Consider the following 16,926-nt stretch of genomic DNA (forward strand, 5'->3'; position numbering starts at 1 on the left):
TATAAAATAATTAATTATTGTCCGATAGTAATTATGATCAATCCAATTTAATACTAATGATAAAAAATAAATAAATAAATAAATAAATAAATAAATTTCTAGGATAGTTATAACAAATTAATGAAAGAAAATAAAATCAAATTCACCCATTATTAAATAAAGAATGAGAATTTTTACCTTGAAAACAGAATCGAATGTGATAAATAGAGAAGTAAAAATTTAGAGATTCTCTGTTGAAAGTATTTGATAGAATAAGGAGGTGACAAACAGGTTTTGAGAGCAAAGTTTAGCAGAAGAGATGATTAGGGTATATATATATATTTCAAGAGTTCTATTAGGTGTAGAATGAGATAAGAGTTATTATTGAACTGGACTGTTCAGATTGCAGATATATATTTAATTTCAAAAATAATATATATATATATATAAATAAATAAGCAGATCATCCAATAAAATATATATATTTTTATAAATATATTAAATTATTATTAGTTAATTAAAATAAAATAATAATAAATAATAAATATATATGGGTTTCGATAGAAAAGGAAGTAGATTATGGGCTAGATGGTTGGATCTAGGCTATATATAAGCCTTATACAGAAATGGAGATTGTTTGGTTGGGGATAAGAAAGGCAACGGTGGCTTGCGGTGGGAACTTTCTTGTTAGGATAGGGGGAAAAGGGAGAGATTTTTCCGTGGGGATTTTTTTTTTAATTTTAATATATCATTATAAAATATAAATTTATTTATTAAAAAATAAATTATAAGTTAAAAATATAAGATTTAAATATAATTTTAATTACATACATTAAAATTGTAATATTTAAATATTTGAATATGTAAAAATAAATTAATTTTAATAAAAAATAATAATATGTTATTATCAAAGGTTATAGGGATGAAAAATAATAATATATTAATAATATATTTTATTTATTTATTATTATTTTTTTTTCTTACTCTACTTATTATTAGTTTATTTATTTATTCATAAATGCCATCCTTCTTTTCTTTTTCAATTTATAAGTTATCTTTTTCCATCAAAAGATATTAACTGTTAAAAAAAATAAATGACATTGTAATAATTTTCAATAATTGAGTATATGTTTTATAATTATTGAAAATTGAAATTTTAAATTTTTATAACTTTATACTCAACATTTTGAATAAAGAATAAAAATGAAGTGGATAAAAGTGATATCTCAATTTATACATATTATTAATTTAGCATGTCATTATTTAATTTATCATTAAATTTTAATGCAATCACTTTATTTTAATTTATTATGACATAAAATTATTTAATTTTTATTTTTATTTTATGAAATCAATAATTTTTTTTAATTATAAAATAGATTTTAAAAAATAATATGTCAAAAATTCAATTAAATTATTAATATATTACTATATTAAAAGAGAGGGTACTTTCATTGTTTTTTTTAGAACACTAAAACCCTTCATTATCTTGATGTAATCACTTCATTCTTATTCTTCACTGTTTTTTTACTATTGTTTTATATGAAATATTTTATTATGTAATTAATATAATTAAATAATTTATCTTAATTATGCCTTTAAATTGATTTTTAAATAAAATATCTTTAAGATTTTTATGTGAATGAAATTGAAATATTTTCTTAATTTTTTTTAATGTAAAGAAAACTTCTCAAATATTGAAATGGCTGATTATAATGATCTTTAAAATAAAATTAAGAATTTATTTACACCAACTTTAATTTAATGATAATAAAGCTGATAATTATCAAATAAAATATAGAATTAAACATACTTATTTATATTATTGAAGAATATTGTGCCAACCTGCAAGTAATCATGCTTGTAAAATCTAATTCAATCCTAACTTAATATGAATATTATTTCCTAAACCTAAACTTCTCCCCAGCCCAATTATATGTTATCTGATTGGCATTGTAATGATCTCCATCAGTAAATATCCTTGAACAAATTTGAATACAATTGGAAGCCTGGCAATCTTTATTCAAAAACTACAGAAATTTTACCCCTTATGAAGAGAGAAGATTTAGGATTCAAGGCAGGAAGGATATAAATGAGCAGATAGACATGCAGTAAATAGAACAAATTCAACCAAGTAAGAGCCAACAATCAGGTAAGTTAAAGGATCCGGCCCAAATTTCATGCGATAGCTGACATGATTTCCGTAGCCAAATCTCATGAAAATGAAATGGTTCAAAAGTGGGCTTTGATTGCATAATACACATCAATATCCATTGACATGTTGGATGTTAATGCTCCTTCAAGCGTGAGTTAGAATTGAATGGCTTACATACTTTTGCTTTCCTATGTGTCTCAACTAAATCAGTTGTCCAGGAAAATTGAAAACAGAAGGGCCTTATACAATGATTCATGTCTCAACGGTTTCTAACATATTGATGGAAGGTTTCAAAACCAATTCAAATCGTGTAGGCATTCCCATTATTGTCAACTTTATAATTCAAGGACTGCAAAGATTCTTGAGATCCTCTTCTTTGGCAAACCAACTTGGTATTATCTTCAACACGTGAGGATAGAGGTCCTTGTAAGAATTTCTGATTGTTCCCTCGGCAACTCCTGTAGCACCTGAAATATCTGCATCAACAACAATATTATCAAATAACACGAATGTCTCTGGATTCAGGTGCCAAAGATAATAACAGATGTTCAAAAAATCATGTCCAGTAGTACTGTAAAATTGCGCATCGCAAGTAAATACGTAACAACCATAGATTATCAGAACCAAATGGTAAAATCAGGCGACTTGGAAATATATGACTAAATCCAGTAATATAGTACATAAATATTTACATGAACCTCCTGTTCTCATTTGAAATAAAGGCATAAGATCATCAAACCTTTGAGACTAGGCTTCTTCTCTTCAGAAAGCTGAGTTATGATATAAATGACTGCTGCTGCAATTGATATAGGACTCCTCCTGCAAGCATTATAAGCAAATACAAAATATCAATAAGAAACCAAAGAAAGCATACACGCATGTGCGTAAGGAACTAAGCAAGGAAAATCAGTTGAACATAAATGAAAATACTGCATCCCCAAACAACATGACCCTCAAAGCTTTGCAAACAAAGCTTCAATTATTCTCCTTTTCTTTTAAATCATGGAAGGAAAATACATGGAAGATAAGAAAAAACACAAATTAATACACACACACACACACACACACACACACACACACACACACATACATATCAATTGTGGCCCTCCTAAAATTAATGGGTAATATTTAAACCTTAACTAATTAAAAGTTTATTTTAAAGCAAAAAAAAAATTGGTCATTGATTAGAAACAACCAATTAAAAAAACCAAAAATATAGTGCACCATTAGAATTTACAAATCCACTTTCACACTCTCTCTCCATCTAATTCTTAATTGTAGCAGAAAACATCCTCCAAAAAAGAAAAAAGAAGTCTTTTGGTCTTCTTTCTCCTTCAAATTAAAATCTATTGGCCTCTCTTTTACTCACATTTTTCAATCTCTAGTTTTTTAAAGGAAGAGTGGTTTATCTACACTATTACTCCGATTCAGAATTTCTTCTTGAATTTTACATAGATTGAACCCATTCCTCAAGCTTTGTTTTCTAAATTCTATAGGTAAATTTGTTTTCCTCTAACCAAATACTCTTCATTCTTTTTTTTTTATTCCGCATTATTTTAGAAATTAGGATTTTCAATTTCTCATTTATAAGATTGTGTGATTGATGTATTATTATGTAATAGAATAAAAATTTGTTTTTTTTAATTTCACATTATTTTTTCCCCTCATAATGTGAGTTGATAAATTTTCATCATTCTATTATGCAAGCAACAAGAATTTAATATATGAAGAATAATCGATAGAAGTTGAGATCATCATTTGATTGAATAGGTTTAGATTTTTATTTTACATAATTTATTTATTTGGTTATTTGTTTCTTTTTATCAAGTTAAAATATATTGAAATCTACAACTATTGATTCATTTTTTTTTGAAGGAAAAAGATTAAAATATCTCCCAGTCAAATGAAGAAAAAACTATTTCAATGATATCATTTGTTTTGAGCCCCGTAAAAGATTTTCTAGCTCGATCCTAGGAATGCACTCCTATCATGTTAACAGCGAAAACAGAAGACCAAAAATGAAGCAAAGGAAATCACCTAGCCTCACAGAACCCCACAGACCCCCACAGCAAGCTGGGAAGAAAAAAGAAAACTGAATTTTCAAAATCAGTATCTCATTCACTCGTACCCAAGAATGAAACTAAAATAGGATCCTAGCCTTTCCTTCATATAATTGCATTAGCTTTATCAAATTTGAGGAAATACAATCCAGAAATCAGACTTTTATTAAATGGAGACCGCTTGGACATAATTCTATCAAAGACTGCTTTTAAAACTTTAGGCCAATGTCTGAGATGAAATGGTTAGAGATGGAAGGGGCACTAAAAATAAAAAGGCCTTTAACAATTTATAAACATGCTCAAGCTTGGAGACAAAAACAATCACGTGCAGCCTCATAATGAACCTGAAGTAAATATTTCAATTTTTTTCCTTTGAAATCTGAAACTATTCATTTCATATCATCTTAACCCTAGAGTTCTACCAATTATACTAAAGCATTTCTACTTGTCCACCAAAAAGGGTTCTACAGGCTATGCACTACAGTAAACCAAGAGAAAACAGCCTGAAAGGGAAAATTCCTCCACTGATTAATTAAAGCACCATTGACTTTCTCGTTAATAAGAAGCTACAGTAACTACTGGAAGATTATGAGTACCTTATGTCGAACTCTTCCGACTTCTGCACAGCTTCTTGGGCAGCTTTCACTGCTTGATTATTCATACCAAGATTGGAACAAAAACGCCTCTGCATATCAAGTTGAGGTTAAAATTAGCAACAGTGCTAACAAAGCACTGAAACAACCAATACAGATCAATATGAAACATTGCACATGAACAAATAGCGAAACTAAGAGCACTCAAGCTATTCAATATAAAAAAATTATAAAAAAGGAACCCACCATAAAATCCCCGGCATGTATTGTTCCCATCTCCACTGACTGACCTGTCTCCAACCCCAGCTGTTTCACTATGTATTCTTTTGCTCGGCCAATTTCCTTCTTTGTGGCTCCATTGGCGACAGAGCAAATTTCTAGTTGAAATCCACAGGTTCAGGGAAGCTCAAACACATATAGAAAGATAAATCAGGAAGCATCCAGATGTTAAAAGGATCTTAGGCTGTACCCTTTACAGTTCGTGGCTTGTCTTCTTGTCGACAAGCAATGTAGAGGCAAGCAGCCAATAAGGCATCCTGATTTCTTCCTCTACTGGACTTTTGATCTTCCACCCGTTTATAGATCTCATTAGCCCGATCCTTCAGATTGTGACAAATTTATCATTAAAGGTACAAAAGAATCATCAAGGAAACCAATTCTCTAATTCGTATAAACAACAAAACTAAATAATACAAACCAAGCAGCAAGGGATCAAAATTGACAATTTCAAAAATATTTCTAGGGTTATAATCAGGGTTTTAAATAATGGAATTGGTTGCAGTCACAATGTCACTGTATCGGACTATAACAGTCCACCTCAAACTGTATTGGCCATTGCTAACAATTTTTTTTATTTTAAAATAAGCAACATTACTCAAATTTATAGTTTTACATCGATTTAACTAAATACTCACATATTCTCATCGAAAATAAATTATGTTTTACTCTTTTGTTCTCCACTTAACTTAATTCAGCCAAGTCTAAATCCCAAATTAGTTGTGGTTGGCTAAAAATTTAATTTGGGCCTCATTCTACAAGGTGAAAACCCTACAAAATTGGGCATATGCTGCTGTCAGGAGCAAGCATACAGATTTCTAGTCATAATTGAGTAACTATGGCGACGTTTTCTAGTGGAACTAACAATGTTTAAATTGAATTTTCAGTCTACATTACAAAATGGAAAAATTAAATAAAAAATAAAAAGAAAGTGATAAAATCAATTATAAAATGATCTTGTCAGACAAAATGTCACTTTTATCTATATTTAAAAATATAAAAGGTAAAAATATAGCCTCCATACGACTTCCAAAGAAAGCCCACTATTATGATTTTATAAAGAGGCCTAAATAAAAGCTATGGCTTTTCAAAGAAGAGTTAAAATTTAAACTAAGAAACTAAAGAAAAATATTAAAAGAAAAGAAGAAAGGAAGGGGGGGCGGGGAAGCACTTGACTATATTATAGATTCAGCAAAATCTACCACAAACATTACATTGCAGGATCAAATTACTTTTGCACTGGAATTATCACTCCCTATCCCATAACTATTGGAACAGAAGGCAAAGGTGGATTATAAGATTAAAATTTAATGGTAATTGTTGACACTAAGCCTGCAGTTAAATAGCATTGTTATACTGGATTTGTTCAAATTCTATTCCAATAAGTAAATGTGAGCTAACATATGAGGCATCCCACATTGCAAGATCTAGAAAGGAATTAAAAAATATGCAGCCTTCTCTTGTATTTGTGAGGAGAATGCTTTTGTAGTTCAAATCAGCATGAACTTCCAGTCATCTTGGAACCAGCTCCAAGGCCCACCCCCAATGAATAATACCATAAATGACAACAAAGTGAAGTTTGCAGCAAGTTACTAATTCCCAGTCAAATGGGTGGATATTTGCATTAAAGAGACGGTTAACACAATTGGCAGAAACATAAATATTGAATCATTGAGTAGAATACCTTTATAGTTGCAACGAGGCCCAACCTGAAACAAAAATTTATTGACATTAGCAATGATTTTGCAATAGTTCATTTCTTTAACTAATTACTGAAATACAATATGATACCAATAATTTACAAAAAAAAAAAAAAAAAAAAAAAAAAAAAAAAAAAGCAAACTTGCAAACAAAGCAAAGAATGGATTCTAACTATTCCTTCAATCCATAATCTTTCTTAAAAAAGGAAAAAAAAAAGGCACTTTCTCACCATCATTATTAAGGAGATGAATTTCAATATCGTGAACTACAGACTTGAGAAATCAATTAATTTCATACAATTATAAGCAATCAAAAACCCTACCAAATTCAAGATCCAAATATAATTCCGCTACCCCTCTACCGAATTGCCCAAGTACAGAACAATTTCTCATACTAAAGAAAACCCAAAACTGAGAACTCCATTGATTTGCTTTTGCAAATTCAAAACGACAAGAAGCAATGCACTAGACTCGGTCATTTAAACTACATTAAGTCGCAATACTTAAAAGTCAATCAACAGCCTTCCTTCAATATCTTAATACATGATCCAAAAGAACCTATCATAAGCAAACATTAAAAATGGCAATCCAGCATAATTAAATAAAATCCAAAAGAAATTCCATTTCTTTAAGAGAGATTTGATACCTATCAGACATGGTAGCTATAGTTTTAAACGCCAAAATCAACCCCCGATCCGGATTGGAGCCTCTATTCTGCCAACGACCCAATGAAGATGAAAGGAACTCGCCGGAAGCGCCATTAGGCTTTGCTATCACGGTGGAAAGGCCACCGTCAGCCAAGAGAGGATTGGTAGGGCCACCTACACGGACGGGATCATTATCAGCAGACTCATTAGCAAAAGTTCTCCACTCGGACGTCTCATCGATCGAGTGCGATTCCAACACTAATCCACACTCCGAACACACCGTGTCCCCCGCTGAATGGTCGAACACCACCTCCGTCTGCCGCTTGCAGTCGGAGCAGTACGCGTCCCCCATTAAAAAATTAAATTATGATTAGTTTTAAAAAAAAAGTTTTTTAGATTGTTTTTTGCTCTGTTACTGTTTCAATTTCCCATCATTTTTGTTTGATCGCGTTCCTGTGAGAACTGAAATTGGGAGGAAGGAAAAGGAAGTGGAAGAACAGAAATGAAAGACCAGAACTTAACGGAAACAAACAGCGGTTATTTGCAGCCAGGGTTAGGAATTAGGAAATGATCAGGTGTGCTGTGGTTTATTTTTGTTATTTATTTTCTCAGAAAATAAAATATACTTTATTATTGTTTTTTTTGCCAGGAATAAAATATACTTTATTAAGTGAGAGTAGAATATAAAATTAAATATTAATTAATATATTATATTTTCTTATGTAAAAGGAGAATTTAATATTAAAAAAATAATAATTTAGTCTGACTTAATCTAGTGACGAAAAATATATTACTCATTCGTTAATAAGAAACCAACAAATTAAATTAGTGAGATAAAAAAAATTATTTTACTTTATTTAGAGAAAAAAATATTGTAAAACAAATATAATGATGTATGTAAATATGTAACAAAAATTGAATAAGAAAAAAAAATAATTTTATAAAATAATAAATTTTCTTTTAATCGTAAATCTAATATTATTTTCAATAAATTTTTTTATTTTTTAAAAATGTTGCATAGTTAAATAATTATTTAATGACTTGATCTCCCATTTTATTCCACAATTGAGTATCTATAATATTTATTGTAGAAAATACTCTTTAATATTTACAATCGTAATAAATAATATTAACATCAATTTAATGAGTAAATGAACTAATAAGTACGCTAATTTTTTATATATTACATGTCAGTTATCAAAATAATTAGTGTAACAATTATTAATTTAAATATTAATTATTATATAATAATAATTGTCAAAATAATAACTCTAAATTCATTATCATAATATTTTAAATATTTTAATAAAATAAAAATTATTTTAATAATTAAATGGATAATTTAATAATATATATATATATAACTTTAAAAAAAATTAAGTGGGTCAATTGATTCTACTTCATATATCATAAATCCATCATTATTTGTTATATAGCAAACCCTTATTTTCTCAATTTTCATTAAAAAATAGTAATAATAATAATAAAAATTTAAAAAATTCAATAACATTTATAAAGCACATTAATTGAATAATAAGTGAACAAACGTGCTTCAATCTTCAATTTCATAATCTTTTTATAAAGTTAATTGTTCAATTTTAAATTTAATTTTTTTGTTAAAGAAAGTATATATATTTATCAGTGATTTATTTTATTTTTTAATGAATATTATTATGTAAGATAATTTTTCAACGAATATTATTGTATAAGATATATATTACTTTCGTTCCATTACAATGATATTTAAAAAAATAAAAATCCCACTTATTTATTTTTTAAAAAAAATTAAGAAAGTATTATTTTTTATTTTATTTTTATTTATTATTATTTTTATACATTTATTTTTTATTATTTTTTATATTTTAATTAAATATAAAAATATTTTAATTTATTAATTTTTTTCATAAAAATAAAATGTTGAAAACTTGAAGTGAGATGGAGGAAATATAAAAACTCTACAATAAAAAAGAAATAATTTCATTAAAAGAGATAAATACAACACAGATACACTCACATGTACCGTTGATCAATGTGATTTTTTGTTTTAACCGTTGACTGATGGGACCCACTGGTTCTGTCGTTTATCTATGTCGCATGTGGTTGTGTTTGGTTGTACTGTACTGGTGTAGGGCTCGAAGCTTCGCTTGGTTTCGTAGTTGGCTCGTTACTGTTGAAATTAATTACAAAAACTAGCATAAAAAATTAATGGGTATCTTTATTTGTATTTTTATTTTTTAAAATATTTTTAATATTTATGAAAAAATTAATGATATGTTAAAAATAAAAGAGAAATAAATATATTATTTTATAAGATTTATTGTATTACTATAAATAAAAAGATAATAGCCAAATACCATTATAAATTTATTTTATTACTGAAAATATAAATGATTGTAATGTTTATTAACTTGATGCAATGCACAAAAACTTGGCAAGAGTAATCCAAATAGAACAAATGTCAAGTCTAATCATATATGAAATTAGGCCTTAATTAGATTGAGATATAATTCAAATTGAGTAACACGAGCTAATTTGATGCCTAGTTGGAAAATGAGGGAGTGTGTTTTGGATGTTATGTGCTTGGTGTGTCTACCCATAGAGAAGATTTTGTTTTGTAGTTTCTGTTTTCCAAAGGGGTAAAGAATCAAAATTGATGAGCTCTTATCAAGGAAAGGAAAAGGTTCACATGAAGAATCATGATTTAATGCTTCATTGTAGGTAGGTGCTAGAGGAGGATCTTGACCAAGAAAATTAAAACAATGCCTTTGTTTGGATTGCTTTCATCTTGAATTTATTATTTAATGCCTTTGATATTATTTTTTAATTATTTAAAAATTAAATATTTATACTTGTAATTTTTAAAAAGATTATATAATTATCTTTAAGACTATAAAATTTTAAGTATATGTCCCAATTAGAATTTATTTTATATATATAAAGATTATTCGGTGATATAGACTCGATAAATTTTAAATTTAAATAATTAATGCAATAATGAGATTTGAAAAATAATAAAAGGTGTAACAATTATAAACTCGATTTTATATGAAAATAAATTTAATAATTATTAAATTAAATATTTATATTTAGATTCGAACACTCGTTATGCATAATTTAAATAATTTTATATAAAATTTAATATTTTTTTAAAATTTAATATATAAATATTTAATTTAATTACTAACCTATTTTTATATAAAGTCGAAACATTCAGTAATATTCATTTAGCACATTTAATGGAAAATAAATGAAATGTGTGATGTTGCTATTTTTATTTTACAAGTGAAGAGGCTTATTATTTAAAGGCCATTTAAATAAATCCTAATGTATATTTCAGTATATAAAATTAGAAATTTGTGTTTATAAAAAATATATATTATATCTAAAAATTAATTTATAATATGGCTTTATTGTGGTTTAAAAATTGTTGAAATGAAATATCATAAGGAAAAATAGTTAGATATTACTAAGCTCATTATTTCTTCAATTATGATTTTTTTTTTTTATTATAGAGTTGTTAGATATGTTATTTTGTTATTTGGACAATAATACAATAATAAAAAGTGTAATTTTTTTATGAAAATATTAAAAAATTTAATAATTTTCAAATCGAGTATATAGAAAGATCATGAATAGACAATTTAAATGCTCTACCAACATGGTTAAAATTTTCAAATCAAGATAATTACTATTATATTTTGTATAAAAAATTTATCTTAAATTTTCTTATAAAATATTGTACCTCATATTTATATTCTTCCTCCATTTAAAAAAAAAATTATCTTCTATTTTCTAAAAAAAAATTATAAGTGATAAATTATTTCTTAAAAATTGATTTTATTAACATTTTGTTCACTTTGTAAACATTTTTTTATTACTCAAAACAATTCTAGATCAAAAATATTATAAATTTTATAAACATCCTCAACAAATCACCATTGAAAATTTTTTTTCTCTCAATAATTTTGTTGGAAGAAACATTTTCAAAGTAGAAACTCTTTCAAAGAAAAAAATAATAAGAAAAAGAGTATATTTCTAATGTTTTTCCAAAAAAAAATCCTAAAGGAAAAAAAAAATTATCTTGAATATAACAAAAAAAATTTTATCCACCTTTTAAATGTCCATGCGTTTTTGCAAAAACTTTATTCTTAAAAAACATTTTTGAAAAAACATTATAAAAATATTTTTTTTGAAAATTCTTTTCTCGAGAAAACATTTTTTCTTTGAAATTAATTTTTTTGGCAAAAAAATTCTTTAAAAAAATGTTATCTTAAAAGAAATTCACGAAAAAAATATTTTTATTAATGAAGGATGTTTATAAAATTTGAAATATTTTTGGATATTTAATTGATGAAAAAGTGGACAAAAAGATTAAAGGTCTGTTTGGTTTAACCGTTGAATACAGCTGATAGCTGATAGCTGATTATAACTGTTTTATGTTAACTGTTTGGTAAAATTATATTTAGTTGTTGCTGTTGATATGTGAAATGACTAATAAGGGTATATATCATATAATTTATTATATTATTTAAATAAATATAAAATTATAAATTTATTACATTACATTATTTATTTTATTATTAAATTAAATATATAATTATTAAATTAATAGATTATATTATTTAAATAAATATATAATTATTAATCTTTTATATTATATCATTTATTTTGTAACAACCCATATAAAAAAAAAAATTGCTGATGGGATTTTTGGCGTGTGGCAGTGGGTTTCCCACTGTCACATCCAACTTTTCTTTTTAAAAAAAAAAAAAAAAAAATTCAAAATAAAAAACGGGAGGAGGAAGCCCCCCCCCCCCCCCATTTTCTCTTCTCTCCCTTTCCTTCCCTCTCTTCTTCTTCTTCCTTTCTCCGGTGACCGGCCAGCGACGTCCCAAGCAGCTCCCCACCGGCCGGCGACCCTCCGGCGACCACCAGAAACGGCGGCAAGAGAGGGAGAGGAGAGAGAAAACGCGCGCACAGTGGGCAGCGGCTTTCCGGCGCGATTCCGGCTTCATCCGACGTCCGATCGAGGCGATTCTGGTGGCGTTGGAAAGCTTGTTCCGAGAGCTTTCTTTTGACACCAAATTTGAAGCAAATGGAGGTCGGATGAGTGAGATATGGAGGAGAAAAGTTTCGGGTTTTTCAAGCTTTTTCGTCAGATCTACGACGATCCGACCGTTGGATCGACCATCCGAGACCACATATGGACTGAGGAAGAGGAAAGGAACATGGTGGTATGATCAGATCCGGCAAATGTTGCCGGTGACCGGCGGCCGGCCACCGTGCGCGGTGGTGGTGCTGTGGCTATGAGCTATGGAGATGGTTCAACTTCCGAGGCTTCCTCATAAATTTTTGGAATTTTGAGACACAGATAAACTTGAGTAAGACAATTTCTATTATTTCTCTGCATGGAGCATAAATAAAGTGTTTCTTAAACAGGAAAAATTGGAGAAAAATTCTAAGAAAAATATATGATGAAAGTAAAATTATTTGGAGATATTCTATGGTGTTAGTTGAATTTTTGAGTGATTATAGAATATTTTTGAGAAATATGGATGGATTTTAATTAGATTTTTAGCATATGGGCATATAAGATTGTTTGAAATTTAGATAATTAAATTTTATATAATTGGTTAAAGCTTGAGGATGGAGGTTTAAATATGTGAATATTTAATCGGGTTGAATTAAGAATATATGAGCTGTTGGAAACTTATGGCATTGAGTAAAATTCTTGAATAAAATATTCATGGGTGACAAGAAAATTACAATTCATTTTGCAATAGTCTTATATGATTATTAAGGACATGAGGGCAAAATTTTAGAATTTTAGAGCTTATTTGAGTGTATTTTTGAAAAATGTCAATCATAGGGACTAAAACGTAATTTTTGATAATTTGAGTATTGTCGGATTTGGAGGGCACAGGAGGGGCCCTGGGCTATTGATGAGATGAGGTTGTGGACATAGAGAATATAGAAGTGCTATTTGAGCCTTTTGCAGGTTGGGTAGGTCTAGGTATAGGGAGACTCTGGGATTTTGCACGACTTAGGGCGTGTTGGTCTTTTTCTTTGTTTGTATTGAGTCAAATTTATTAAATGATTGTAATAAAATTGTCAGGTGAGCCGGGACAGCCTTCTTCCTTCGCCCAGCCGCCACAGTGATTGTCGTCAAGTCTGTGAGTAAAATATTAATTTTAATTGTAATTTCGATATTATTATATGTTCAAGCATACCCATGCATCACTTATATGCATATATTTATATAGTTAAACTCTAGGCACGATTTATGTTGCATTCATAACTGTTAATGTGCCATGATGTTGTTGTGGTAATTTGGAGCGATGTGCGTGCGTTGGCGTGCGTGTGATGTGGTGTGGACTATGGATAGGACGGGTAGTCACTGCTTGAGTAATTATTGGGACCCGATCCTTCGAGGGTAGTCACGGCTTGAGTAATTACTGGGACCTCGATTTGGTTATTAAGTGGAAGTCAGAGCTTGAGTAATTGGCACGGGTTGGATTTAAGAGAGTGTATGGGGATCGGCTCCCATATGTTATGATTGATACTACGGTGTGTGAGTGCTCCAAATTACCTTTTGATGTTATGATGTGAAAATGATGTTGATGTTGCATTTCACTCTCGAGTGCATTAGTTTTAGATAGTTATATAGAATATTGTTAAAATTGATATTTTACTCTCAGTCGAACGCTCACTCCTGTTCACCACATTTTCCAGACTACGGAGGAGACATTTTTGAATAACTGTCCCTTTCCTCTCGAGTTATGAAAAGATTACTTAATTGTATTATTATTCTCTAAATTTGTAATTTAGGACTCCGCATGTGCTAGTAGTAGCATTAAGCCTATCAGAGACTGTATGAATTCAAGTTTTCATATTAATAAATGAAAAGAAAAAAAAAAATTTATGAGTTTTAAATGGTTATAAATGAGGTAATAGGGTTGAGCTGGGCTCCCCTGATTTTAGTTTTCTGAAAAGTTATGGGCTAAGTTGGCCCAAAATGAAATTATAACAGTTTAATTTAAATTATCTTATATGCATATTGGGTCTAAATTGTGGGCCTGGTTATGGATTTGAGGAATAGTTAGGCTTACTACGGGCCTCGGGGGCTTTAAGCTGGCCCAGGTCCTAGTGCCGGTCCGGCCCATAGGTTGGGTCGTGACAAAGTTGGTATCAGAGCTTAGGCTCTAGATTCATGGGAAAGAATATACTTGGGAGTGTAAAAAGAGTCTTGTTAGGATGTTACATGCGGAGTATAGGATTCTGTTTTGTCTTTTTCTGTAATTCTTTACTTCTAGATTCTGCGTTATACCTCGGGAAATGTAAAAGTGCCTCAATTAGTGTCTTGATTTTCGTGGAGTACATAGAAATGTGAAATAGAGTTAGTAGACATGTGAGGTCCCTCATGAGGATACGTACTCCAAGAAATGCTATGTTTCTGTCTGTATGGGTTTAAATGGTGTGCCCATTTCGTGCAAGGCACGAGTACATAAAGGTGAGTCTTGAAAGTACAGTTGCCCTAGATAAGGATGAGGATACCACTGCTAGCAGTCATCAGTGGATGACCCAGTCAGAATAAGTTTATGATAATAGAAGATTAAAGAGAGATAAGAAATTAGGAGACCTAGTCGGTCAGGACGTATCGTAGTAACTATACAATGTTCTCGATGTATGCGCTCACATGCATTCACGATCTGACATGAGATTATTGTGTAGAGGCTGCGTACCTCCTGTAGTGCTTATGATGAGGATGTTTGCGAGCGGTCTACTGTTTTGGTGCGATAATGCGAGCGAGTTCTATATCTGGCAGAGGAGTTGGAAACTCTTGATTAGGGTCTAGAGTTAGAATATTGAAAGGTCACGGTTGGGTGATAACTAGAGTCGGTGACTCGATTACTGACATGAGCTAGAGTTCTGATAAAAGTTGCCATCGGACTGCAGGTTTGGACTAGTTGCAAAGTAAAGGTGACACCTATAGAGTGAGACCGTCTAGTCTTGGTATGGAATTTTGGATGGTTTTGCAGAACGATAGACGTTTTGCTTAGAACTTAGTGAGAATAGTATACCTTGTGTGTATTAGTAAGGAATAAAGTACAACCCTACTACCTAGGGAAGTTTGGAACTATGAATTGATGATTTACAAGCTATGATATGATAAGAGAGTCATTAATTTGACGTGGTTTTGGCAAGGTAGTAAATGTAGTACCTTTGTTGCAACAAGTTAGGGTATAGTCCTATCTTTTCAGAAGGGATCGAAAGTTATTATTAATAATAGTGACGAACAAAAATAGTGTCCCAGATGGGACTGTAAAGTGTGGTAGAGAGTAGTTGGCTCGGGTATCCTGCAGAGGGTACAAGTTCCATTATAGGAACTATATATAATCAGATCATGATGGATGTAAATCCTTTGAATTGGATGATGGGTTTGGGTGCCCGGAATCTTAAGTTTTGGCTAATTGAGTAAACATGGAAAATAATAATAATAATAATAATAATAATAACAAATAAATAAAATTACTGCAGAATCAGTTCTCGAGGTAGTAAGGGTATTATGTAAGCTAAAGGATAAGAATAGAAATCATACGATAAAGGTATGACTGCAATTTCCTGTGTTCCTTTCTAACTTCATATTGTTCAAAATAATAGTATAATCTAATTATAACAGTATTAAGAGTAATAAATTAGCAAAGATAAATCATAGAAGGCCAATGGATAAAGGAAGTGCAGAATGAAAGTTTGAAAAATTGATTGCCGATGCAATATAATCTAAGTGCTAGTGGAAGTACTAGCTAGAGTGGTCAAAGGACCAAATCTGAGTAACATAGATATGTGATAACGTGGTAGAGACTCTGGAAGATATAGTTAGCAGGTACAATTGTCATGTTAGGAAGAAGAATGGAACCAGGGATAGAATAGTCAAGTTCTATTTTGGGTAAGACAAAGGAAATAAATGAAAGGACAATTCGAAGGGCGCATAATAAAAGGAACAAAGTTAAGATATAGGGTAGGCTAAGTGTTATTTTGGCAAGGTGAATGACAAGGATGGAGAACCCAAAATGGGACCATATTAATAAGAATAGTGATGGAGGTATGGAATACAATAATAATGAGTAAAAAGTAGAAGGTGTGCGATGATATTGCGGACTATCTAATTAGGCAGAGAAAGAGAAGTTAGTAAGCAGTAAGTTGAATAAAAGTCAATCTAAGAGATCAAATAGGTATGATGAGAGGAAAAGAATGATAGATAATGACACAGAGGCTTTAGGTTAGACTTTTGAGATAGTGAGAAGGTAGTTAGAGGTTCGTTATGAATGTCAGGCAAACATTTTTAGTGTGATCAACAGAATCACTTTGCAGTGAAGCAATAACGACAGAACAACAGTAGGGGTAGAATGAAAAGTGACAAGTATGGATGGTAATAAATCACTAGAAAGTTCAAGGATCAAATTAATGACCATATATAAGGGTGGAATTAGTGTTGGAAGAATCTATTAGTGAGAG

The 16,926-nt window shown here is 29.8% G+C and overlaps 1 protein-coding gene across 1 annotated transcript; it reads right to left on the reverse strand.

The window, feature by feature from the left end:
• Nucleotides 1–2,207: 2,207 nt before the first annotated feature.
• On the reverse strand, nucleotides 2,208–7,984 carry LOC131178653 (transcription initiation factor IIB-2-like). Its single transcript, XM_058143927.1, has 7 exons — nucleotides 7,410–7,984; nucleotides 6,748–6,772; nucleotides 5,257–5,386; nucleotides 5,034–5,164; nucleotides 4,791–4,879; nucleotides 2,874–2,953; nucleotides 2,208–2,610 (listed from the first exon to the last, which is right to left on the reverse strand). The coding sequence occupies exons 1-7, from the start codon at nucleotides 7,760–7,762 to the stop codon at nucleotides 2,477–2,479; spliced, it is 942 nt and encodes a 313-aa protein (XP_057999910.1). The 5' UTR covers nucleotides 7,763–7,984; the 3' UTR covers nucleotides 2,208–2,476.
• Nucleotides 7,985–16,926: the final 8,942 nt, after the last annotated feature.

This window comes from Hevea brasiliensis, chromosome 3, assembly GCF_030052815.1.
Source record: "Hevea brasiliensis isolate MT/VB/25A 57/8 chromosome 3, ASM3005281v1, whole genome shotgun sequence".
Classification (NCBI taxonomy): domain Eukaryota; kingdom Viridiplantae; phylum Streptophyta; class Magnoliopsida; order Malpighiales; family Euphorbiaceae; genus Hevea; species Hevea brasiliensis.